At 58.6% G+C, this 23225-nt stretch overlaps 5 protein-coding genes across 14 annotated transcripts in view; 3 read left to right on the plus strand and 2 right to left on the minus strand.

Moving 5' to 3' along the window:
* Positions 1 to 4609, plus strand: part of TAOK3 (TAO kinase 3) — a 77141-nt gene extending 72532 nt beyond the window's left edge. For all 10 annotated transcript variants that reach the window (XM_041488737.1, XM_041488732.1, XM_041488739.1 and 7 more), the window contains 4 exons: positions 621 to 860; positions 1937 to 2149; positions 2498 to 2680; positions 3085 to 4609. In XM_041488737.1, the coding sequence (XP_041344671.1) occupies positions 621 to 860; positions 1937 to 2149; positions 2498 to 2680; positions 3085 to 3246 (798 nt within the window). In that variant the 3' untranslated portion in view covers positions 3247 to 4609. The remainder of the gene's footprint in view (positions 1 to 620; positions 861 to 1936; positions 2150 to 2497; positions 2681 to 3084) is intronic.
* A 907-nt stretch (positions 4610 to 5516) lies between these two features.
* PEBP1 (phosphatidylethanolamine binding protein 1) lies at positions 5517 to 7832 on the minus strand. The gene is made up of 4 exons (XM_041488823.1): positions 7639 to 7832; positions 7229 to 7338; positions 6531 to 6631; positions 5517 to 6335 (listed from the first exon to the last, which is right to left on the minus strand). The coding sequence occupies exons 1-4, from the start codon at positions 7771 to 7773 to the stop codon at positions 6118 to 6120; spliced, it is 564 nt and encodes a 187-aa protein (XP_041344757.1). The 5' UTR covers positions 7774 to 7832; the 3' UTR covers positions 5517 to 6117.
* Positions 7833 to 7978: 146 nt separating this feature from the next.
* On the plus strand, positions 7979 to 14632 carry VSIG10 (V-set and immunoglobulin domain containing 10). Its single transcript, XM_041488822.1, has 8 exons — positions 7979 to 8718; positions 8921 to 9205; positions 11962 to 12243; positions 13002 to 13295; positions 13376 to 13486; positions 13731 to 13743; positions 13856 to 14016; positions 14130 to 14632. Exons 1-8 carry the CDS (start codon positions 8496 to 8498, stop codon positions 14195 to 14197), a joined length of 1437 nt encoding a protein of 478 aa, XP_041344756.1. The 5' UTR covers positions 7979 to 8495; the 3' UTR covers positions 14198 to 14632.
* Positions 14633 to 15287: 655 nt separating this feature from the next.
* CFAP73 (cilia and flagella associated protein 73) lies at positions 15288 to 17371 on the plus strand. The gene is made up of 7 exons (XM_041489121.1): positions 15288 to 15346; positions 15457 to 15470; positions 15738 to 16009; positions 16163 to 16447; positions 16541 to 16762; positions 17021 to 17179; positions 17276 to 17371. The coding sequence occupies exons 1-7, from the start codon at positions 15288 to 15290 to the stop codon at positions 17369 to 17371; spliced, it is 1107 nt and encodes a 368-aa protein (XP_041345055.1).
* Positions 17372 to 17732: 361 nt separating this feature from the next.
* On the minus strand, positions 17733 to 23141 carry DDX54 (DEAD-box helicase 54). The gene is made up of 20 exons (XM_041489032.1): positions 23087 to 23141; positions 22622 to 22757; positions 22465 to 22535; positions 22197 to 22382; positions 22059 to 22108; positions 21909 to 21950; positions 21570 to 21665; positions 21345 to 21466; positions 21121 to 21182; positions 20868 to 20999; positions 20400 to 20610; positions 19988 to 20122; positions 19541 to 19762; positions 19379 to 19452; positions 19095 to 19292; positions 18788 to 18933; positions 18599 to 18712; positions 18408 to 18512; positions 18123 to 18226; positions 17733 to 18048 (listed from the first exon to the last, which is right to left on the minus strand). The coding sequence occupies exons 1-20, from the start codon at positions 23123 to 23125 to the stop codon at positions 17819 to 17821; spliced, it is 2475 nt and encodes an 824-aa protein (XP_041344966.1). The 5' UTR covers positions 23126 to 23141; the 3' UTR covers positions 17733 to 17818.
* Positions 23142 to 23225: the final 84 nt, after the last annotated feature.

Genomic DNA, 23225 nt, shown 5'->3' on the forward strand with positions numbered 1-23225 from the left:
GCAGTAATCAGGGAGGGAACTGGTGCCTTCCCCTTCCTGGGCTTGTGGCTAGGGGAAGGTTATCCTGGACTGTGGACACCCCGTGCAGGAGCTCTTGGTGAGCACTGCAAAACCCTCTGAGCCTTGGGCTCCAGCCTGGTTTTAAAAATGAGCTGCACCTTGGGCCAAATCCCACCTGGACAATTCACCTTCTCACCTGAGGTGCTGGTAGAGCCATTGACCTCTGCTTTGGCCACTCTAGTGCAGGTGGTGCAGGGGGGAGATCATTGCCAGTACCCACCAGGGGCACAGGGGAATTTAAACCAGACAAGAGCCCCGGTTCCACCACCCCAGCCCTGAGCACCCTGGGATGTGTTCACTGAAAGCTGCTGCGAGTTTCTGCAGGCACCGAGGGCTTGTGTGGGGTCCTGGTGCCACCTGCTGGGCACTCCCGGGGCCATCCCAGAGCAGGGAATGGATGGATGGAGGCATGGATGATGGATGGATCCATGGATGGACGGACACTCAGTGGTCACTCCCAGCATCCCCTCCCCATGGCGCTGCTGGGTCTGTGTTTTGCTGTGACACGCCAGGTCCCTGCTGCCCGCTCAGGGTGTGTGTGTTTGTGTGTGTGTGTGCAGGAGCTGAACAAGAAGCGGACGCAGAAGGAGATGGAGCACGCCATGCTGATCCGGCACGACGAGTCCACGCGGGAGCTGGAGTACCGGCAGCTGCACACGCTGCAGAAGCTGCGCATGGACCTCATCCGGCTGCAGCACCAGACTGAGCTCGAGAACCAGCTGGAGTACAACAAGCGGCGCGAGCGGGAGCTGCACAGGAAGCATTTCATGGAGCTCCGGCAGCAACCAAAGAACCTGAAGGTGCTGCAAGCTTTCCTTCTCCTCCTGCAGCCTCTGTCCTCTGTGCAGCACCCCTGCTGTGAGACCACAGCTCTCCACACCCTGTGCTCTCCCTTGCATCCCCTCCCTTTGCACAGAGCAGCTCTGGATAAGGGAAGTTGTGGGCTGGGATAGGTCACAGCTCACAGAGGGTTTTTTAAGTGCTCTGCTAATTGAGGCTGTTGTAAAATAGTCCAGTCCTAAGCAAAGCGTTACAGAACTTGTTTCTGACAAGCTGTGTGTTGTTCAGGCCCTCGCTGGTGTCAGCTCAGAAATACGAGGAGGGGGTTGGTGGTGCTTTCCACCAGAGTCCAGAGAGAACACAGAGCACTCTGAGTGAGTGCTGAGCCCTGTGCACACCCCAGTGTGCTTACAGACCTCTGAGCTGTTCTCTGTGGTAGAGGCATGTTCCTCCTCCCAGTGTCACAGAATCACAGAATATCCTGAGTGGGAAGGGCCCCACAGGGATCATGGAGTCCAGATCCCAGCCCTGCACAGACACCCCAGCAGTCCCACCCTGTGCATCCCTGAGAGCATTTTCCAAGTGGTCCTGGAGCTCTGGCAGCCTTGGGGCTGTGCCCTTTCCCTGGGGAAGCTGGGCAGTGCCCGGCACCCTCTGGGGAAGAGCCTTTCCCTGATACCCAGCCTCAACCTCCCTTACACAGCTCCCGCTGTTCCTTGGGGTCACTGGTCACCAGAGAGATACACATTGCTGTCACTCTGTCACACCCTTGCTAGTTCTCAGGTCTGCAGTATCCACATAGTGCAAGGTTGAGGTGTGAAGGACATGGAAGGGAATGATGCTGTGAAAAAGCAGATGTGTTTTGGGAGGCAGGTGATGGGCTGGGTGATCTGCAGGAAGTGGGAAGTGCCCTGGGCTGAGGGGGTGCTGTTCCTGGCCAGGCTGCTGCAGGGCCTGAGCTGCTGCTGCAGGTTAGTCCCTGTGGGAAGCACGCACAGGGGAGCTGTGGTTCCCACCACCCCACCCATGTGGACATACCACAACCTCTCCATTCCCAGAGCCCTTCGTGCTCTTCACATCGTTCTTTCCCTGGCAGGCTATGGAAATGCAGATCAAAAAGCAGTTCCAGGACACATGCAAAGTACAAACTAAGCAGTACAAAGCACTGAAGAATCACCAGCTGGAAGTAACTCCAAAGAGTGAGCACAAGACAATTCTGAAGAGCCTGAAGGACGAGCAGACACGGAAGCTCGCCATCCTGGCCGAGCAGTATGAGCAGAGCATCAACGAGATGATGGCCTCGCAGGCGGTACGTGCAGGGGGCTCTGGGGGCTGGCAGCACCCTGGGGGTACTTCTCCAGCCACTGAACTGTAAAAACTGTTCAACACATCAGGTGGCACTTTCCCTCTTGGATTAAGTGTCCTGTGGAACACATGTCCTTTCCGTGCTCCCCTGGCATGCTGGGGTTTAGGATTGGATCTTCTGGGGCTCTGCCTCAGTGTGAGCAGAGCAGCTGCTGCTCATGAAGCCTTTCCTGCCTTCTCCCTCTGCCACCAACACCAGTGGCTTTGGGAAGAAAGAGTGGTGTGTAACTTGTGTGGGAGCAGAGGAATTCCCAGCCAGGCTTTGAGCCTTGTTTTCCCCATGCTCTCACAGCTCCGGCTGGACGAGGCCCAGGAAGCAGAATGCCAAGCCCTGAGACTGCAACTCCAGCAGGAGATGGAGCTGCTCAACGCCTACCAGAGCAAAATAAAGATGCAGACAGAAGCACAGCATGAAAGGGAACTCCAGAAGCTGGAGCAACGGGTGTCGCTGCGCAGGGCACACCTGGAACAGAAGGTACGTTCCAGAGGGATTTGGGGACATGGGCCAGGCTGGAGCTGTGCTGGGGGTGCTGACTGTGCCCATTCCAGAGGGGATTTTGGGGACATGGAGCTGTGCTGGGGGTGCTGACTGTGCCCATTCCAGAGGGGATTTTGGGGACATGGAGCTGTGCTGGGGCTGCTGACTGTGCCCATTCCAGAGGGGATTCTGGGGACATGGAGCTGTGCTGGGAGTGCTGACTGTGCCCATTCCAGAGGGGATTTTGGGGACATGGAGCTGTGCTGGGAGTGCTGACTGTGCCCATTCCAGAGGGGATTTTGGGAACATGGAGCTGTGCTGGGGGTGCTGACTGTGCCCATTCCAGAGGGGATTTTGGGGACATGGAGCTGTGCTGGGGGTGCTGACTGTGCTCCTTGCAGATCGAGGAGGAGCTCGCCGCCCTGCAGAAGGAACGCAGCGAGAGGATCAAGTTCCTGTTGGAAAGGCAGGAGCGAGAGATCGAGACGTTTGACATGGAGAGCCTGAGGATGGGCTTTGGGAATTTGGTCACATTAGAGTATCCCAAGGAGGACTATAGATGAGGTTAAATTTCTTTGCCATTTAAAAAAAAAACAAAAACAAAACAACACCAACAAAAACCACAGAAAGCAAACAAAGTAAGGATGAAACTTGCAAACCCAACATTCCCATGTTGACGGGCGTGCTCTCTCTCTTTCTGTCTCTCTTACTGACATCGTGTCGGACCAGTGCCTGTATATTCTTATCCATCAGGGGCCCCTTTCCCCCGTCACGTCCCGGTGCAGGACAGCTCCTGGCAGTCTTTTCCATAGTATGTCACAGTATTGATGTCTCTGTGCAATGATTAAAAATGTTTCAGTGAAAACTTTGGAGACAATTTTAATGGAGAAAAAAAAAAAAAAAACCAACATAAAAAAAAAAAAAAGCCACCAAGTGGATGTATGTTGCTTCTGAGCAATCACTCATCTTACCACCAATCAATGAAAGTACAAGCAAAAAAATATTAATAATTAAAAGATATCTACGATCCCAGGGGGAGAGAGACTGAATCCGCAGCCTTACCTTAACTAGCTGCTGCATAATTTTATTTTATTTTTATTTTTTTGGTATTTATTCATCAGGAATAATTAAATAATAAAAAAAATTTTATTAAAGATTGAAAAAAAAATTTGATACATTTTACAGAAAAAAAAAAAACTTAATCGTGCTGTACATATCAGTGGTGACATATTATTACTTTTTTGGGGGTGGGGAGGGCGGGCAATGACGTGGTGATTTTTAGGAGAACCATGCCAGGGGCAGCAGGGACGAGCCCTGGCCCCTGGGCATATTCTTGATTGTATCATAAATCATTTTCTGCTGTCGCAGAGAATGTGAATACACTTAAATGAGCCCACAGGATCCCAGTAGCACAAATTGGGCTTTGTCAAATCGTGTATTTTGTGTATAGAAGGAATTTAAGGAGAGCTTTTACTTATTTTCATATTGTATTTTAACTGTTTCTCTGATCAAAAATTTTTTTACTTCTTTCCCCCCTCCCTTCCTGCTCCAGCCACCCCCCACTCTCCAGTTCTGTTCTGGAGCTCAACACTGTCTGTTAGATCATCCCAGCCCTTTTCAGTTTTTCTTTTATTTGTTTTTTGGGGGTTTTTTTTTTTGTTCCTCCCCCAAGTCCACCCCCAACCCCATGATCTTGGTCATAAATATTGCATTATTCACACTTTCAAACTGTGTATTTTCTTACAATAAAAAGAGGAAAAAAAAAGGCTTTACTTCTTTTGCATGCACTTTAAAAAAAAAACCAACAAAAAAAAAAAGGACAAAAAAACCAACAAAACAACAAAAACATTTTTCAGGTTCCAGGGAAGAGCATGAATAACTGTCAGAGCTTTTAATTATATTTGTAAATAAAAGTGTTCATCACAATGCCTGGCTGTGTCATTGTGGGAAGGGTGGCTCGTGGCCCAGCACAGGTGCAAGGTGGGGATGGGGAGGGGACACATTCCACAGGTGTCCCATCCCCAGGGCTCGCTTTCCTGGCATGGAGGGTTTTAGGATAATGGATTTTTTATTTTTTTATGTCCTCCTCCCAGCCTGAGCAGCCCCAGGATGGATGAGCCTTGTGAGCCCTGCTCCAGCCCAACTCTGGTGGGCCTTGGGCTGGAGTAGCTGGGGCTGTTTTCCTGGAAAACCGCTGATCCTCTTGAAATGTCTGAATTGCTGGGCTGATAAAACTGCCCTGGGGCAGCACCATCCACCTGAGTTCTGGAATCCCCCATTTTCTCAGGGGTGCTGCAGATTCCTGTTTGTCACACCACGTCACTGCAGAGCTTTGATACAGCAGCTTGAAAAAAAGGGGGAAGGCTCCTGATTTCATGAAGCTGAATTGCACTGGCTTCACCTTTTTTACCTTTTTATAGCCACCAGGCTCTGTCAAAGGCTCATTTCTGCTCTAGGCACTTCAGAGACACCCCCAGGCCTCTCTGCAAAGCTGCTGGAGCAGCAGGAAGCACCTGGGAACTGCAGCTGGGCTGGGAAGCTGGTGGTGCCCAGACTGACTGTTGGGGTGTCACATCTGCTGTGGTGATGTGGGGGCTCCTGTGGAGGGAAGGAGCCCCCGCGGGTCTGGAAGTGAGATTCCCTGGGAAGGAACTGAAGGCTGGGAATGTTTTTGAGATAGAAAGACACGATGGCTTTGAGCTGTGTCCCTCCAGCATCAGTGAGTCCCAGGAATGGGGAGCCCTGGCACAGCCTCATCCCAGGAACACACCACCACCCACTGCTCCCTGAGCACTGCCCTCATCCCCCCAAGAAGACAACCAAGCACACCAAGTACCTTGGGAAGTTTTTAATTGCACTGTGAGCACAGGGCAGGTCACCACAGCACTGAACAGAACAAAGTGGTCTCAGCTTTGAGTGGCAGCAGAGAACAGAAGGAAGTGCTCTAGGCCAGCTCCTGCCTCCCCCTCGAGCTGCACCTTCACTACTGTAGTGGTGATGTGGAGGCACTGGCCACATGTAGGAGGGGGGAAAGAAAAAAAAACGGGAGAAGTTTCCCTTTGACTGCCCTCTCCTCTCCTGGAAAAGGGAGTCTCCACAGCCAGAACCTGCCCCAAAGTGGTTGTGTACCCACACCTCTGCCACCTCAAGCCATCCCAAGACAGCAGAGACCCCCTGAATTGACGCTAATTCACAAAGGCTTTTAATTCCCTTAAGCAGGTCAGTTTGGAGCCAGGACACCCATCAGCAGCTCTCTAGCTAGGATACCATGAGCATCAGCACAGGCCTGAACACGGGGACAGAGCAGGGACAGTGACAGTGACATTGCAGGCGGTCAGCGCGGGACACTTGGGTTCAACTCATTAACAGAACAGAACTACAGCGCTGTGCCCGGCCCCACCCACGGGTGCTGCAGTGCCCCACGGGCCCTGGCCCTACTTCCCCGAGAGCTGCTCGTAGAGCTTGGGCACGTAGTCATCCCACTCGGCCTGGTAGCAGGTGCCCGCCACGGGCGCGCCCAGCCCGTACTTGCTGCGGAAGGCGGCCACCTTGAACTTGCCGCGCTTGTCCCCGGAGCGGTTGGACAGCACGGGCTCGCTGCAGGCCAGCTGCTGGGGCTGCTCGTACACCAGCCACACGTAGCGGTGCAGCCCTGCCGGAGGGACAGCGTCACCGCCCGCGCCCAGGCGGCCCCGCGGCCGCTTAGGGCAGATGCGCTAGGCAGGCTGGATCCCTGCTGCGTGCAGCCCCCAGCGACCCCGCTCGGATCGTGCCCGCGGGTCCCCCCGCCCTCCTGCGCCGGGTGTGATCCACGCTGCAGCACCTGGGAACTGCTGCAGGTACCGACCTGTTCCCTTGGGAGGCCCGGAGCCAACGTAATCCGACATCACGGTCCCGCTGCCCACATTGTTGCCTTTCATGTTGGTCACCAGGAAGTGATGCCACTCCCTGAGAGAAGGCACAGAACAATCTGGCAGAGCCACAGGTAAGAAGAACCTTTCTCACTCCAAGCTGCTACTTTTCTGTGAGGCTGTCGGCATGGGGTAAACAAAGAGCTGCCACTCCTTGTTTGCCAAACCCGAAGAGCACCAGTCCCAGAGCAGGCACTGCTTCGCTGGGATGCACAGCCTGCCAAAACAAGCTCCACATGGCTGCAGGAAACCCATAGCCTGACCTCTGAGAGTGGGGATTCCACACGCTGCTGAGGCTGACTTGAAGAAGGTGAGCTGGTCCCAGATTTAAAATTCAGCTGCCAGCAAAGACCTAATTCCAACTCACATACGTGCTAAATTAGAGCAAGCAGTAAATGCTGTGCTGCTCCAAGTACAACAGACCTTTGAGCATCCCCGATACGAGCAGCTGCTCCTCCCCATGCTATCCCTGGCTCAAGGAGAGATGCAAGGACACGATTTCTATGGCAAGCCACAGCCCCACAGCTGCACCTTAGGCAGAGCGAAGTCCCACCTCCTCCTTAAGCCTCTGCCCAGCCCAAAAGAGATGCTCCTTTTCCCCCACGCAAGACACGGAGCTGTCCATCCCCACTACCTGAACTTTGGGTCCTTCCGACTGGGCGCATCAGGGTCTGTGAGAACCAGGGTGTAAAGCTTCTGGGGATCGCAGCCGTCCCACTCGATGCTGGTGGGGCGATGCTGGACCTGCAGGGATGACCGCGTTAGCACGGCCGCGCTGCCAGCGCCAGCCACCTGCCCTGCACACAGGGCCAGCGCGGCCTGCGCTGCCAGCGACACCCGAGGGCTTCAAGGCCATTCGTGCCAGCCCGCCCTGGCTGTGAGAGCCACGGGCCTTCTTTCCTGCGGCACGGCCGCCCCCACAGCTCAGCCCTCTCTCTGCGGGGAAGCTCCGGCGGCTGCTGCCGCAGCGACAGCGCAACAGGCCCGGCCGCATCCCGCCATTTTGCCGCGCCAACCCCCGCGCGCAGGGCCGGATCCGCTCACCTGAGTGGGCGTGAGCACCTTGCCCAGCTCGTCGATCTCCAAGGAGCCATACTTGACCCTCAGCGGGTGCGCCGGCTTCTGCTCCACCTCGGAGAGGCTCAGCGGCCCGTCCCACTTGGCCAGGTCCACAGGCATGGCGACGTTTGTGGCTGCGGCGGCTCCGAGCGGCCCGTGCACCTACGCGGAGGCACCGCCCCGCTCCGCTCCCATTGGTGGAGACGCCGCTATGCTCGCCTCCCATTGGTGGAGACGCACCGCCGGCCTCCCCCGAGCCAGCTCTATGGCGCCCCCAGGCGGAGCCGAGGGGGGCCGGCCGAGCTCTGCTTACCTGGGCCAGCGCTGTCGCCCCTACCGCTAATTAGGTTAATTAATAATTAATGTACCAGGGCCCAGTGGGGCAACCCTGTGGGTCTCAGCGCTCTACTTCACGCATGCCTTGGTGCTTCCAAGCTGCCATGTGTAAGGTGTCCTGGAGAAACCCGAGGATAGTTGCGTGGTTACCGTCCTCGCTGCGAGGTTACAGAGAGGAACAACCGTTTATCGCTGCTCCTCCCGCTCCGCGGCTTGTGCGGTGTCTCTGAGTGGGTGGATTAGGGCAGCTCTCTGGATGCGAGGGTCGCTTACCACTCAGGGAGCACCGCTCCGCACACAGCGCTCCGCACACAGCGCTCTCCCCCGTTCAAGCGCTCCCGGCCGTGGGCGGCACCGGGCGGCAGCGCCGGCCCCGCTCTGCCGGGGCCGCCCCGCGTGCGCGAGGGGCAGTGAGGTGACCCCAAGATGGCGGCCGGCCCCAAGTCGGGGGGTCTCAAGATGGCGATCGCCCGAAGCAGCGGCTCTGAGGCGGCGGCACCCGATGGATGGACAAACCCCATCACGGGCCCCTCACGGGCCCTGGCGGGCGGGTCCTGCCCGCCCTGCCTCCCTCCCCAGGCCTCTCGCCGGGGCGGCGGCCGGGCAGCACCGCCTCCGCGGGGCTCCGGCAGCGGCGCGCAGCCATGCAGCTCCTCGGCGGGATGCCGCCGGCGCGGCTCGTCCTCGCCCTTTGCTTCTGGAGGCTGGTGCCGCGCCGGGAGGCCGCAGGTAGCGCGGGCTGAGGGGAGGGCAGCAGGGAGCTGTGTCCCTTTTCCTGATGCTGGTGTGCGCTGGATGCTTTTAGTCACCTCGGCAGTCCCCTGACAAGCACCTCAGAGGGTTGACACAGATCAGATATCCAGGTCTTTGCTGGCAGAAGGCGGCTTTGCCCATTCCCTCCATCCCTAACGCCGTCCCTTCTCTCTTGCAGGAACAGATGAAGTGGTCTTTGGGCAGGTGGGAGGAAGCATCCTCCTCCTATGCCGCAACGTGTCCAAGGAAGCCACCGAGGTGGTCTGGTTCCAAGGGGATCCGCACTCCTTCCCACCTCTCTTCTCCTCGAGGGTCTCCTTCCCCCCGGACGTCCGCTTTTCCCTGGTGGACAACAGCTCCCTGAGCATCACGGGGCTGCGCGTGCAGGACGAGGGCAACTACACCTGCAGGGAAGTGCTGAACAGGACGGACCATGAGCACAGGGTGCAGCTCCTGGTGGCCAGTAAGTCATCCCCACCGCTGGGCTTCCTCCCCTCCGCCTTCCACATCCCCAAATTCATCTGGCACTGGTGGAAAAATAATATTTAGAAAGTGCAAACGGCTTTATGGTGCAGAATCTCTCTCACATCCGCTCACAAGCACCAAAACGCGTGTCCAAGTGGTCTGTCACAGGTCTGGTATATGCAGGGGAAATGGCTGCTCTCAAGTCTTCGCTCTGTCTCTTCTTCATTGCTGGTGATAAACGAGATTTTGGGCACATCTTCCATTCTCTGTAGCTATTCCAGGGGGATCCTTTGCTTCCGAATCTGGCTGACTTGAGTCTCCATAAACCTTGGGGTAGGGGCTGCTGCTCACTGTCTGCTTTCCCTTGTTTGGGATAGATGTTCTGTGCCATCCTTTTAGTGGGAGAACTCTTCCCAGCTGAGGAGTCTTACATTGATGGAAGCACGAAATTCCTCAGGTTTTTGTGGGAGCAGTGTCCTGAGAGCATACCTGTTATCAGCACAGACCAGTTCTTTCAGCCCCTCTGTGTCTTCTGGTGCTCTCTCCCTTTCTATTTCATCCATTTATTCCCTTAGAAATGTTCAGGTGGAAGTTCGGGCTGGAAAGCGCTCAAGCCAATTAATCCTTCCTGCTCCTGCCAGGGAGCCATTATTTTGCCTGATGCCTCATGTTTTCCGTGGGAACAGCCCCCTCCAGATCTGGTGCCACTCTTAGTCCCTTCAGGATTGAGAAGAGGGAAAATGGGCTGCATTTTGGCCCTCTGTACTCCCTTGGCCCTTTCCTTTCTTGCTGCTCTTTCCATGTGTGAGACCTGTTTGCCTTCAGGGTGTTCCTTCCTTCTACCTGTGTGTAAACATTGCACCTGTTCTGTACAGATTAACCTCTTGAAAGTTCACAGGAATAAAAATTCTCTTCCTGCAGCAAGGAACATGAAGCTGGGGGTGTGGAATTGAACCCCAGATTGCTTCAGGGAATAGATGTGTAGGCACTGGGTTGTCTTGTGGAATTGAACCCCAGATTGCTTCAGGGAATAGATGTGTAGGCACTGGGTTGAGGAGTGGGGAGCCCCAGATCTGGAGCACTGGGGCAGAACACTCAGGACAAAACATATTTATGGGGTGCCAAGTGATGGTGCACTCTGGACTTCATTTATTAGTCTGGAGTTAATTGTGTCAGCTAATTTCCAAGTACAACAAAGGTGATGTGGGCATAGTCTTTGATAGGTGAGAAGGAGATTTCTGGAGATGCTTTAGCTCAGCAGGAGGAGCATTAGCAAAAGTTAGAAGTTTAAGTTAGAAGTTTAACCTCTGGCCTGTTGAAGGGCCCCATTTTTTCACAATCCCTGTTGGTAGAACATCTTATCCTGGCCTGGAGCAAACTTTGGACACAGACTTGGCACTGCTGTGGAAGAGCCTCCCAGGATATGTAGAGGTTTTGTGTGGGAATAACCAGCTGACAGTCTTCAGCCCATCCCACGGGTGGTACCAAAAAGTTCTCTTTTTGTTTAAAAGTGCACTTTGAAAACCCCACGAGCAGTAAACATTCTAGTGACAGGACAAAGGTGCAGCCCTGCCTTGGGCTGTGGTTCTGTGTTTGTTTTGGATGGGAAGCACCTGTGAAGGAGACGTGCAGTTCCACACCTCCAGGGATTCCTTGGCACATCTGTGTGTGGGTTGATGCAAGAACTGTTGGCTCTTCTGTGGGTCAAACCACAACAGGTCCTTTTTACTGGTGTTGTGTGAGGTTGGGAGGGTGGAGATTTTTAGGCTTTTGGTTTGTTACCTTTGTGTGAGCAAATTTCTTTAAACAGTTGTGCTGGGAGAGCCTGGGAGTTCAGGATGTAAAGCTGATGGCTTCAGGAGACAGTTCCTGAGGTCAGCACAGAAAGTGCAGCTCTGGCTGAACATCCTGGAGGGGCTGTGTCCACCTGGACATCCTGGAGGGGCTGTGGGGCAGTTTCTGCAGGTTCAGGCTGACAGGATGCCCTATTAACCACAGCCAGGGTTTGGGATCAGGGTTTGATCCTCCCCAGAGGTGGGACATAGGGAGTGTTGCAGAGAACTTTCTTGCCAGAGCTGGGTGGTTTCAAAGATCACTGAGGTGTGTGTACAGTTCCTGCAGAGAACAAGCCCCAGGAAGGTGTGTTCTTGCAGCTCACATGAGGGTTTGCCATGATGTTTTTTTATTAATTCAAGTCATTTCAAGGTCCTCTGAATAAATGCTCCCCAAAATAAGCCTCAGACATCCCTCTGACACCTCTGGTGTGGGCTTGTTTTGGTTTGATCTCTTGGTGGGATCTTGTTCAGCATTGCATTGGGCACAGTGTGTTAATTCTGCCTGGATCAGAGTCCAGAATCCCTCTGGCTGTTAACCCAGCACGTGTGTGGATCTGTGTGTGGAAGGAGCAGCTGGGAGAGAGCCAGGACTGTGCCTTGCTCTCAAGTGATGACTCAGTGGTAGCTGTACCATGAGGACCAGGGCAGTGGGATTTCCTTCTCCTGCTGTGTTTATCTCATTTCCATTGGATAAAGCTGTGGCAATAATTTATTCTGTCCCTCAAGGCTTGGCTGTGGGGACTGTCACAGCCCCTCTTGGTCCCTGCTGGCTGTCACAGCTGTGCACACCTGGGGCTGTGGGATGCAGGTCAGGGAGCAAGACTTGCAGGGAAACAGGAAAGATTTTTTCAAGGGGGATGATGACAAATGAATTCCAGCCCTGCAAATGTTTCTGACCACATGCTGTCCTTGCTGATAGATCCACCACAGGCAACCCCAAAGTGCTGGGCTGAGAGCTCCTCGTCAGGGCTGATGCTGCAGCTGTTCTGCAGCTGGCCTGGAGGGTACCCCCACCCCACCCTGCACTGGAGAGAAGAGGGGCAGGATTTGGAGAACTCCAGCTGGGTCATCAGCTCCACCAGCTCCTCAGACACCCACGTGGAGACGCTGAACAGCTCCCACCTCGCCCACCGAAAAGTCTTCAAGTGTGTGGGCAGCCACGTGGTGAAGCAGGAGCAGCCTGCCTGCACTGTGGAGATAAGTGAGTGGATTTGCTGCCTCATTAACTGCTAATGAAGCTGATGAACTGGGGGCAGGTCATTCCCTGCACTCCAGAGCACTGAGGAGGTCAGGGAAGGCAGGAGGTGACAGGGCAGGGCACACGTGCAGCACGAGGCACAGGTGTCCTGCAGCTGAGCTCCATCGTGGCACAGTTGTAGGTGAGCTGTATTTTGGGCCCATCTTCAGGGGCCAACAAATTTCACCCCAGCAGTGTTTTCACACGTGGAAAGCTCCCACATACCTGTGTGAAAGTGAGAGGCAGTTTGGGGGCTGTGGGCAGCTTGAGATGAGGTTTGGTAAGGGTGGGTTTAAGGGTTGTGTGTGCCCTTCAGGCATCTCAGGGATCTGAGTGGCTGATGAAAATCTGGGCTGTGATTATCCTCCAAGGGTTGTCAAGGCTTCCCAAGAGCTCTGCTGATCACAAGGAAAATAATGCCTGGGCTGCTCTTCTCCTCTCTGCCATCTACCTGCTGGCTGCCCTCAGACCATTTTTCCCTGGGGATGTGAAGACAGGTGTCAGAAGGGACTGAGCACCACGAAAGCTGCTCAGGTCACTCCTTGGGAGGCTCCTGAGTGAGCCAAATGCCAAACCCATAGCGCTCGACTCCCAGACTCCTGCCTGCTTCCCTTCTGTTAATGATTATTAATCAGTCAGAAGCCTGATTGCTCGTTATGTTAATTGCCTCCATTCCCTCCTTGACTCCTGTTTTTGTTTCCTTTTTCCCTGGGGCTGTTCAGAACTCCCTTCCCTGGAATCTGAGCCCCCGCAGACCTGCTTTGTGGGTGACAATGTGACCCTGACCTGCCGGGTGACCGAGAGCACCCCGGCAGCTCGGCTCAGCTGGCTCCGGGACATCTCCCAGCCCGAGGAGGAGATCCAGCCTGGGGGGAGGTTCCTCATCGCCCAGGAGGGCAACGTGTCCCGGCTCACCATCCAGAACTGCTCGCAGGGCACTGACGGCGGCTGCTACGTCTGCAAGGCCCAGAACCCCGTGGGGCTCAGGGAGCTCTTCGTCTGCCTCACGGTGAAGCGTGAGTGGGGCTGTGGCAGGAGGGCCTGGGGACACTGCACACCTGAGAATTGCTCATCCTTCTGTGTCCCCACTCCACAGAGCCGGTGAACATCGTTGGGGTCGTGGGTGCTGTGGTGGTGCTGTCCCTCCTGACTGTTCTCACCGTCACCGGGGTTCTGTTGTACTACAATCCCCTCCTGTGCCTCAGAGGTGGGCGTTGGTTCCTCCTTCCTGGGGCTTTATCCCTGACCTGCGTGTCCCTCCCCGTGTGCTGGACTGTGCCATGTCTGGGCAGGTCACTTCCACATCTGTGCCTCTCCTTGGAGCTGCCAGTGACCGTCTGGGGGAGGCACAGATGTAGAGGCAGGATTGGCAGGGGTTGTCCAGTCCAGTAAAACCAGTGGCGCTCCCAGAGGGGCAGTTTCTAATGCTGTCTCTTTTCTCTCCCGTTCAGGTGCTGCATTCAGGTGAGTTGACATTGCTCAGCCCAGTCCCTCATGGCATCACTACGCAGCCTTCCTGTAGGGCAGGGCACAGGCTCTCCTCAGCCTTTCATCCAGCTTGCTCTGCTGTTCCCAGGAATGCAGACTCCGGGGATGTCCTAGTGCTGGTGGACTCCGAAGATGACGAGGAGGGGAAGGGGTCTGAGGAAGCCCTGAACAGCTGCACTGAGCACGAGACCATGGCGCTGGTCGGTGGGAGCAGGGCCCAGGCTGCTCACCTGAACCACCTCACAGAAGGTGAGGAGCCACCTGCTCCCTGCTGAGCTCTGGGTCTTCCCAGAGCAGCTGCCATGGAGGGAGGAGTTCTTGATGGCTGTTGTAGCTGAGGTGCTGCTCTGTGCCCTGTGTAGGTGACGATGATGAGCTCCATAGTGGGGTCTCTGCACAGGACGTGAGAGAAGAGACACGAGGCTCATAGCTTCTGTCCCTCCTTGAGGAAGCACACGGAGCTCCAGCTGGAATCCAGCATCAAGCAGGCCCTCATTGTGTGTGGCTGAGCACAGGCTGTCAGTCCCAGGACACTTCAGGCACCTCTCTCTCCACCTGCCCCTTCCACAGTTTCATTCCGTCCTTCTCCAGCCATGTTTCTCCATTTCTTCTCTCTTCCATTTTCCTCCTTGTCTTGGGTGTCCCTAAAACAAGGTGGCACCCAGCACAGGCAGAGCATGGGACCACCTCCTCACTTTGATGCCTGTGACGGACTTGAATTCATGTGTGGGATTCTGGCTCAGTCCCCATGAGCAGTTCTGGGATGGACAAAGTCACCACAGGGCCCCAGTGGTCCTGGGGCGAGGGAAGAAACAAGGGCTGTGTGGGCAGGACATGGCTGACACTGACTCTGGGAAGGCTGAAATGTTTGTGTTATAAATATTTTTCCTCTCTTCCTTCTGCAGTGTTGCTCTGTGTCCAAGTCAGGAGTTAATCTATTCCTTGTCAAGTGTGGGTGTAGGGTAATGGGGATATGCCATACATACGTGGGGACAAAGGGGACCTGACAGCTCACAGGGGATCTGATGGCCCGTGCAGAAGGGAAGCACTCCTGGGACATGCAGAGAGAGGCAGAGTCTGTGCTGTGGGTGAAGTCAGGGGGTCTGAGCCATGCCTGGGGTGTCAGAACAGTGGGAGCTGGAGCAGGCTGAGGGGACAGGGAGGGGTGGGGATGGTGCTTTGGGTCTGGCTGGGCACGGTGGTCTCTGAAGGGCCATGGAGCCTGAACAGAGGGTTCTGAGGGGCTGGAGCAGGGTCCGAGGGCTGGAGGGAATGGAGTGTGGGTGGAAGGATGAGACGGTTTGGGGGCCAAGAGTGGGAGCCTCCCTGCAGCCTGGTGCATTCATTCCCTGTGCCCCGCACCGCGCCCTCACAGCCGCGCTTGGAGCCAAGCCAGGAAAATCCCAGGGAGCTGCGGGAGCCTCTGGCTGCCCCGGCAACTCTGTTGTGCTGCCACCACCTCGGCTGTCCCGGTCCCAGCTCCTCCGCAGGCCCCTGGGCGAGGAGGAGGCACCGCCGAGATGGACGCGGAGCTGGAGGAGCGGTTGCGAGAGGCTTTCCGGGACAAGCTGCGGCTGCTGTGAGTGAGACCCCTCTGCCCTCCCTTTGGTGGCAGGTGACCAAAGAGCTGGCAACCAGGCCAGCATGTCCTGCGTGCCCCGTGATCTCGGGTTGTGCTCCCATCTCCAGGTGCCACTTCCAGGGTGGGTGCCACTGGGTGGGGGCAGCGTCCCCAGCTGAGGCTCCCCGGGGTGAGAGGACACTGCAGCCATGGGCTGGGGGCAGGCAGGGGCATTCCCCGGGTTCTAAGAAGAAAGCTAAGATTGTGGTGTGACTTGTCCTTCCCTGGGGAACTGCGCTGGTACTGGGGGGCTCCAAGTAGGGGAGGCTGAAGTGGGAGGGGTGGGCAGGAACGAGGGTGTGCAAGAACATGAATGCAGGCAGGGCTAAGCCTGTGTGGCCCCTGACAGCCCCTGCACCCACGGGGGAGCGGGCCAGGCTCCCCGCGCTGAGCCCGCGGACAGCGGTGGCCCGTGGCAGCCCTGCCCGTGGCAGCCCTGCCCGTGGCACCGTGGCAGATGCCCTGCCCAGGCTTTCCCTCCGCAGCCCGGCCGAGCTGCACGCAGCCCGTGGCAGGACGGCGGCAGCTCGGGGCCCCGCCACGCTGCCGCTGTCCACCCGTGTGCTCCTGAAGAGGCGGGAGGTGGCGGAGGTGGAGCGGCAGCTGCGGGACCAGCGGCAGGTGAGGGCGAACCCAGCCCCCGAGCGTCCCCTCCCCGGGCGGTGCAGCTGTGCCGCGGGGACGAGGGGCAGGCGTGTCCCCAGCTCCCCACGGGCTGGCACCCTCGGCTATGCACAAGCGTGGGCGATGCTCTCGGCACCCTCCATCCCACAGGAGTTCCAGCAGCGGATGCAGCGCCTGGCGCAGCGCCGGCAGCAGCTGGCCCGGAGGCAAGAGCAGCATCGCGACGCCGTACTCAGATTCGACTCCTTCCTCCAGGTGCGGGCCCGGGGCCGGGGCCGGGAGCGGGCGCGGGCGGCGGCGGAGCGAGCTGAGGCCGCCCGGCTGCGGCGGGAGCTGGAGCGGCTGCTGCGGCACAGGGAGCGCCTGGCCCGGCGCCTGCGGAGCCTCCGGCCCTTCGGGGACTACCTGCGGGACGCGCTGGCCAGGATGGGGCAGGTGAGCTCCTGCCGTGCCACCCTGCGTGTCCCCAAGCCCCTTGGAGCGGTCATCCCTCCGGCCCTGCTGCCTCAGCCGCCTCCCACCGCCCAGTTCCAGGACGTGCCGGCCGCGCTGGTGCATTTCGGGGTGCTGGCGGGGGTGCGGGCAGCCCTGGCACGGGAGGCAGAAGCCGGGCAGGAGCAGCTGGCCCAGAGCAGGGCAGAGCTCCAGCGGTACCGTCAGGAGACCAGCACCCAGCTTCTGGGCACCAGGAACGAGCTGGCCCGGCTCCATGCACGCCTGGAGGCTGCCCGCCAAGATGTGCTCCAGTGGGTAAGGGGGATGTGGGGTGCCCCAGGGAGAGGGGCAGCAGTACAGACCCCAGGTGTGCTGCACAAGGGAGATGCCCAATGTGGTGGTGGTGCCAAGGTGGGCTGCACCCTTCAGAGCTGAGCTGAGGGTCCCCACTTGCCCAAAAAAGCAGCAGCTCTGCATGGGGAGGATACACAGCCAGGACTCCTGGGTCCCCCAGGCCTGGCCTGGGGGGTACACGACACAGGGCAGCAGCCAGAGGCTCACTCTGTCCCCCAGGAGTCCTGCTGGACCCACATCCAGAGCACAGCCATCCAGAAGACCCTGCTGCTGGGGCAGATCAAGCTGGCTGTGCTGAACCTCTTCCAGCAAACCACGGCACAGCTCAGGATCCCCATGGACAGAGCCCAGGAGGACACAAAGGCCCAGCTGGATATGGTCAGCACAACCCTCTCCCCGGGACAGTGGGGCTGGGGACACACAGAGGCACTTACATCCCTGGATGGCTGTGGCATCAGGCTCCCATCTCCACAGGTGCTGCTCTGCATGCAGGCCCTGGCTGACATCTGTGCCACTGGCACACACCCACAGCACCACAGGAGTGCTAGGCTGCTTCGGGGCCAGGAATAACCCCTGGGGACACCTGCCTGCTCCTGGGGCTGGGGTGGGACTGCCAGGGCCAGCATGGAGCCACAGGAGCCCTGTGGATGGAGGTAATTCCCTGCAAGTCTGGAAACCCCATGTCAAGAGGCAACATGGACAGCAGTGGCACAGTCACACTGGGGAGGCACCACAACCAGGCAGGGCCAGGCCACTCCTGAGGGTCCCTCCTGCACAGAGCACCCCAGGCTGGAGGACGAGGAGGAGGGAGCTGCTGTTGGCATCTCTGACGGTGTTTCACATCAAAATACATCCAGCTGTGCAGCCACAGCACCTTCTTCTTCTTGCGTCTCTAGGGAAAGAATTACCCCAGGCACGATGCTTGGAGCAAGGACAGAGAGAAGCTGGGATGCAAAACCAACCAATATTTACTGTCCCCTTCCCCAGCTCCCAGCCCAGGCGGAGGGGACGTGTGCCCTACATCCTCTTCCTGAGCTTGCCCTTCCTGGTGGCTCCGGCCCGGCGCCCGAAGGCCATCTGCCGCAGCTCCTGCACGCGCTGCCGGTTGCGCGCCTTGAGGCGCTTCAGGCCCCCGCTCTGCAGGAAGCGCTGCTTGGCCGCCTTCTTGCGCTGCTTCAGGATCTGCTGCTTGTTCTTCAGCTCCGAGCGCACCCTGCCCTGCGCCGGGGGCTGCGCGGGGCCTGTGCCTGCAGGGGACATGGCTGTGCTCAGAGCCAGGCTCAGGGGAGCAGTGCAGGGCTCTGTGCCTTCAGGAACTCACCGTGCCCACGCCTGTGCTTCCCTCTGAACTGCTCCCTGCTGCGCGGCCCTTCCTCATCCTCATCCCGCTCGTCAACCTTGTACTTCTGCTTCCATTTCTCATAGCTGGGGCGGGTGCGTTAAGGGAACGTGTTGGGACTCCTCGTTTGACCCTGTGCAGTGGTTGTCAGACTGTGCTCCCTCCCCTGGCTGCTACCCTGGCAGGGGATGGAGCCCTGACACGCAGGTCCAGCCCTGCTCCCGCAGCGCCCAGCCCAGGCAGGCAGCAGTGCCCATGGCAGGATACAGGTTGTTTTTGTAGGAGCTGCTGATGTAGCGCCCGCTCTCTGTCCGCACCTTCTTCTTGTCCTCTTGGCCTGTCTGCCCCACAAACCGCTTCTTCTTGCGGTCCCTGCCAGAGACAGAAAGGTGGTGGGACCGAGCAGTGCCACCCCCAGCCCTGATTCTCCCTCCAGCCCATGGGCAAAGCCCACTCACCACTTGAGGAGCTGCTTGTTCTTGTTGAGGTTGTGGTTCTCGTCGCCCATGAGATCCAGCACGGCCCCGGCCGCCTGCTGCTCGAAGGCGCTGCCGTCGCCGCCCACACTCAGCCTGCCAAGGGGGGTGATGAGAGCAGCCCCCACACAGGCTGGGGGGGGACAGCAGCAGGAGCCCCCCCAGACTTACCCCCGCTCACTCTCAAAGTCCTTCGGCCGGTATGGGATGTAGAAATCCTCAGCCTGCTGTGCCGGCTGCTGCGGCTTTTTCCTGGGACCATCTTCTCCTCCTCGGCCCCGTTTTCGCTTCTGGCCCCCCACATTGGAGAACACATCCTGGATGGGGACAGTGGAGGGGTTCAGGAGCCATGTCCCCTCAGTATCCCCCCAAGTCTCTGCACCAACCCCCAAACCCCAGCGCACTCTGGGCGCCCTGGTGCTGCCAGCACCAGGCCAAGGCAGCTCTGCAGCAGTTCCTGCATCCATGACCCAATTACCTGGAGATCTTCCTGCTCTCCTTCCCCTTCCTGTGGCTCGGGAGGGGCCGGGCACTTCCCCTGCCCTTTAAGTGCTGCTGCCCGCTTCTCCTGCTGCCCACGCTGGAACTTCTCGATCAGGGCACGGTCGTGGCGCCGCTTCGATCGCATCACGGTGCTGGCCGGTGTCCGGGATGTGGCATTGATCTCAAAGATGGTCTGTCCGCAGGGCAGGAGCATCATTCCCAGTGAGCCACATGGGCATCCCATCCCATCCAGATCCCCATCCTATTATCTCAACTCACCGCCTTGGACTTGTAGGTTTTAATGCTATCCACCAACTTCAGCCTCTGCAGCTCGGTGTCTTCGAAGCGAGCTCCTGGGGAAGGCAGGCAGGGACAGGGCACAGATCAGTTTCCTGGGGAGGGCAGCGGGGTCCCCTCCCTCGGCATCCCCTCAGCACTCACTGAAGAGGGGGTGCATGCCCAGCTGGGACACATCCAGGTCCTTGGCCCTCTTGATGGACTCTGGCGAGGGGCCGGGCCGGGAGCGCAGGTACTGCTTGTGGGCGTTGTCGGCGACACGGCGGAGGCTGCACAGCTCCAGAGAGCCCTCGTGGTCCGTCAGCAGCAGGCATTCCTCGTCATCCACCAGGCTCTGGGGAACACGGCCCAGGACCCCGCCAGCATCTGCAGCCCAGGGCACGCCGTGTCACCTCCCCAGCAGCCACCCTGCATTTCTCAGAGCAGAGCTGACAGCTTCAGGGAGCTGCACAATTAGCATCCCACACACACAGGGTGCATCACAGCCCCCAACACCCCATTTTCCCCATCTGTGTGAGGGCCCACCACAAGACCACAAACTCCAGCACTGGCCAAGGAGAACACCCCAGTGGCCACACGGCCACGCCTCACCCGCAGGCATCTCCTGGGCTCCGGCAAGGATGAGCGGGCGCCCCAGGAAGAGGTGGAGGTCGAACACGTAGGGCATCTCATCAGGAGCCACCAGCGAGTAGGCAGTGCCACTCCGGCCAGCTCGGGCCACGCGACCTGGCACGGCAAAAAGGAGAATGGGAAATCATGCCCAGCCTGGCCCCACCCAGGCAAGGGATCCCTGGTGTCCCTGGCAGTCTACACATGTGACATTTACCATGGAGGCATGGCTGGCAAGGGGCTGTGGGTGGCTGGGGAAGGGGCAAGGGGAAGCTCTACTGGGAAGGTACCAGTCCTGCCCCCAAGAGCCCTCACAGTCCAGCTGGGACACTGAAACTCCTTTGTTCCCAGTCTGTCCCTCAATACCACAACCCAGGTGAGCACTGGCACCCACCAACACGATGCAGGAACAGCTTGCCCTTGGCAGGGAAGCTGAAGTTGATGACATTGTCCAGCATGGGGATGTCCAGCCCCCGGGCGGCCACGTCGGTGACCAGCAGCACTGGGCACTTGCCCTGGGAGAACTTGGCAATGTTGATCTTGCGGGCGGTCTGGTCCAGAGAGCTGTAGATGTGGGTGCAGCGGATGCCCTGCGCCGTCAGCAGCTGAGAAGGGGGAAAAGAGAGATTGAATGGATGTGCCCTCAGCAGAGAGACAGGGCCAGAGACTCCAGAGTGGCCACCTGCACCTCCAAATCCCACTGATGTGCTCCCTCCTCTCTCTGAGGGGCGAATGGATGCAGCACCTCCATGATCACATATTCTGGGATTTCTCCTTCAACCCAGTGAAACAGAGGGAGAGATTCCAGTAGAGACCTGCCGCAGCTGCAGACCCCACATGGGCACCCCCAAATGCCACTTACCTCCCTCAGATACTCTGTGTGGTGCTTGGTGGCCACGAAGACGACTGTCTGGTCCTGGGGCTTCACCACGCTGCGGAGCAGGTGGAGCAGCACGGCCGGTTTGTCGTCCCCGCGCACGTGGAAGAACACCAGCTGCAGCATGAGGGCAGCGCTCAGCCCTGTGCCACCACTGCCACCCTCGTCCCCTCCTCGGCAGCAGGTGGCTTGCAGGGGGTAGGGGGCACAAAGCCCACCTTGAACTCCCCCATCTCACCTTGAGCTGCTCACTCAGCTTGGACTCCACATCCAGGCGGATCAGCATTGGCTCAGTGAGGCCTGTGGTGGCACACAGGACATGGGTCACTCACGGGGTGTCCTGCTGGGGACACCCACTTAGCCCAGCATTAATCCAGCCTGGTTTTCCCAGTGCTGGGCTCGGCCTGGCTGTGGGGCTGTGCCGTGTCCCTGTCCCCAGTGCCACCTGCCCCAGGTCCTCACCAGCCCGGGCAAACTCGACGAGCAGCTTGGGCAGCGTGGCGGAGAACAGCACGGTCTGGTGGCAGTCTGGGAGCCGGGCGATGATCTCCTGGAGCTGCTCAGCAAAGCCCATCTCAAAGAGCCTGCAGGGGACGGGATATGGGACATGGCAGGTCCCTCCCTGCCACTCCCCGGGCCTCTCACCCGTGTGGGGACACTGCCAGCCCTGGGGACACCCCTGCTGACCTGTCGGCCTCGTCAAACACCACATACTCCACGGTGTGCAGCTTCAGCTTCATCTCCACTGCCACATGCACCAGGCGCCCAGGGGTGGCTATGATTCTGTGGGGACAGAGGTGGTGACAGGAGCAGGCCAAGGGGGACACAGTGTCCCCACACCATCCTGGGAATAGGTCCCAAATCCAACCCAAAGATGACACAACAGAGACCCTGTTGTCCCACAAGAAGTTGCTCCAAGGGAACACCAGGAATGCCCATCAGGCACACCAGCTCTAAACACCAGTGATGTCCCCAGATGGCTGGTGGCCATTTCCCCACTGGGTCCCCTCCCTGTGCCCCACTCACATGTCAGGGTTCTCATGCAGGGCAGCAAACTGGTCCTCCATCCTGTAAGAGAGGGGAGAGGGTGGGGTGGCACTGGGCAGCTCAGCTTCTCACCAGGTTTTGGGGAAGCTCAGGGAAGCAGGGATTGGAGGGGACATGGGGACAGCTTACTTGTCTCCTCCCAGGATCAGGGCTGTCTTCAAGCCAGTGAACTTGCCCAGCTGCAGGGTGAGGAATAAACATATTGGTGGGATGTAGAACCAAACCCATTGCCCCCATTGTTCCCACTCGCCCCCATGTCCGCTGTACCTCCTTGGTGAACTTGAGTGTCTGCAGGGCCAGCTCCCGGGTGGGCGAGAGGATGAGGGCGCGTGCCCCGGCCTGGCTGGGCGCCTTCAGCCGCTCGAACATGGGGATGAGGAAACAGGCCGTCTTCCCACTGCCCGTCCGGGCCATCGCCACCACATCCCGGCCACGCAGGATGGCAGGGATGGTCTGTGGGACACCACCGTCACCGTCACTATCACTGTCCCACTGCCACCCCCTGGGACAGGGACCCACTGCTCCCCAGGCTCACCTTCCTCTGGATGGGCGTGGGCACCTTGTAGCCCTTCTTCATGATGCCCTTGAAGACAGGGTAGCTGAGGCCTAGGGGAACAGGGACAAGTGAGGGGGCATGGGCAGGAGGGGACAGTCCTCGTCCCAGGGACAGTTGTCCCGTGCCTCACACGCACCCATGGACTGGAAGCCCCCGGATTTCTTCTTCTTCTGGTTCTGGGCCCGCACCATGGCCTGAGTGTCCAGCTCAGCATCGGCGCCATCGTCCTCCTCAGCAGTGGTAGGGAAGGCAGGCAGTGGGGTCACAGGCACCTGGGGACAGTGGGGGACGTGACTGTGGTGAGGGGTCAGGGTCACTGCAGCTCTGCACTGCTGGCATGGCAGCAGGGCCACCAGTGCTGGTGACTGTGGGAACTGGGGACTCCGGTACCGGGACACGGGTACTCAGGACACGCGTACCAGGAATACGGGCACTGGGGACACTGGCACTAAGGACACCGGCACATGGAGACCGGGGCCGCAGTACCGGGTGCAGGGACACGGGGCGCAGGGACACGTACAACTCCCTTCCCTTCCCTTCCCTTCCCTTCCCTTCCCTTCCCGTCCCCGTCCCCGTCCCCGTCCCCGTCCCCGTCCCGTACCGGCGCTCCGCGGGGCTGCCGGCGGCCGCGCGGCGCCATGTCGGTCCCGGCGGCGGAACCGCGTGTCGGGGCGGGGGCGGAAGGGGCCGAGCCCGGCCCGAGCCCGCCCCGGGGCTGCGGCCATGCGTGCGGCGGGTCC

The sequence above is a fragment of the Pyrgilauda ruficollis genome, unplaced genomic scaffold, assembly GCF_017590135.1.
Source record: "Pyrgilauda ruficollis isolate IOZ18807 unplaced genomic scaffold, ASM1759013v1 scaffold9, whole genome shotgun sequence".
NCBI classification, from domain to species: domain Eukaryota; kingdom Metazoa; phylum Chordata; class Aves; order Passeriformes; family Passeridae; genus Pyrgilauda; species Pyrgilauda ruficollis.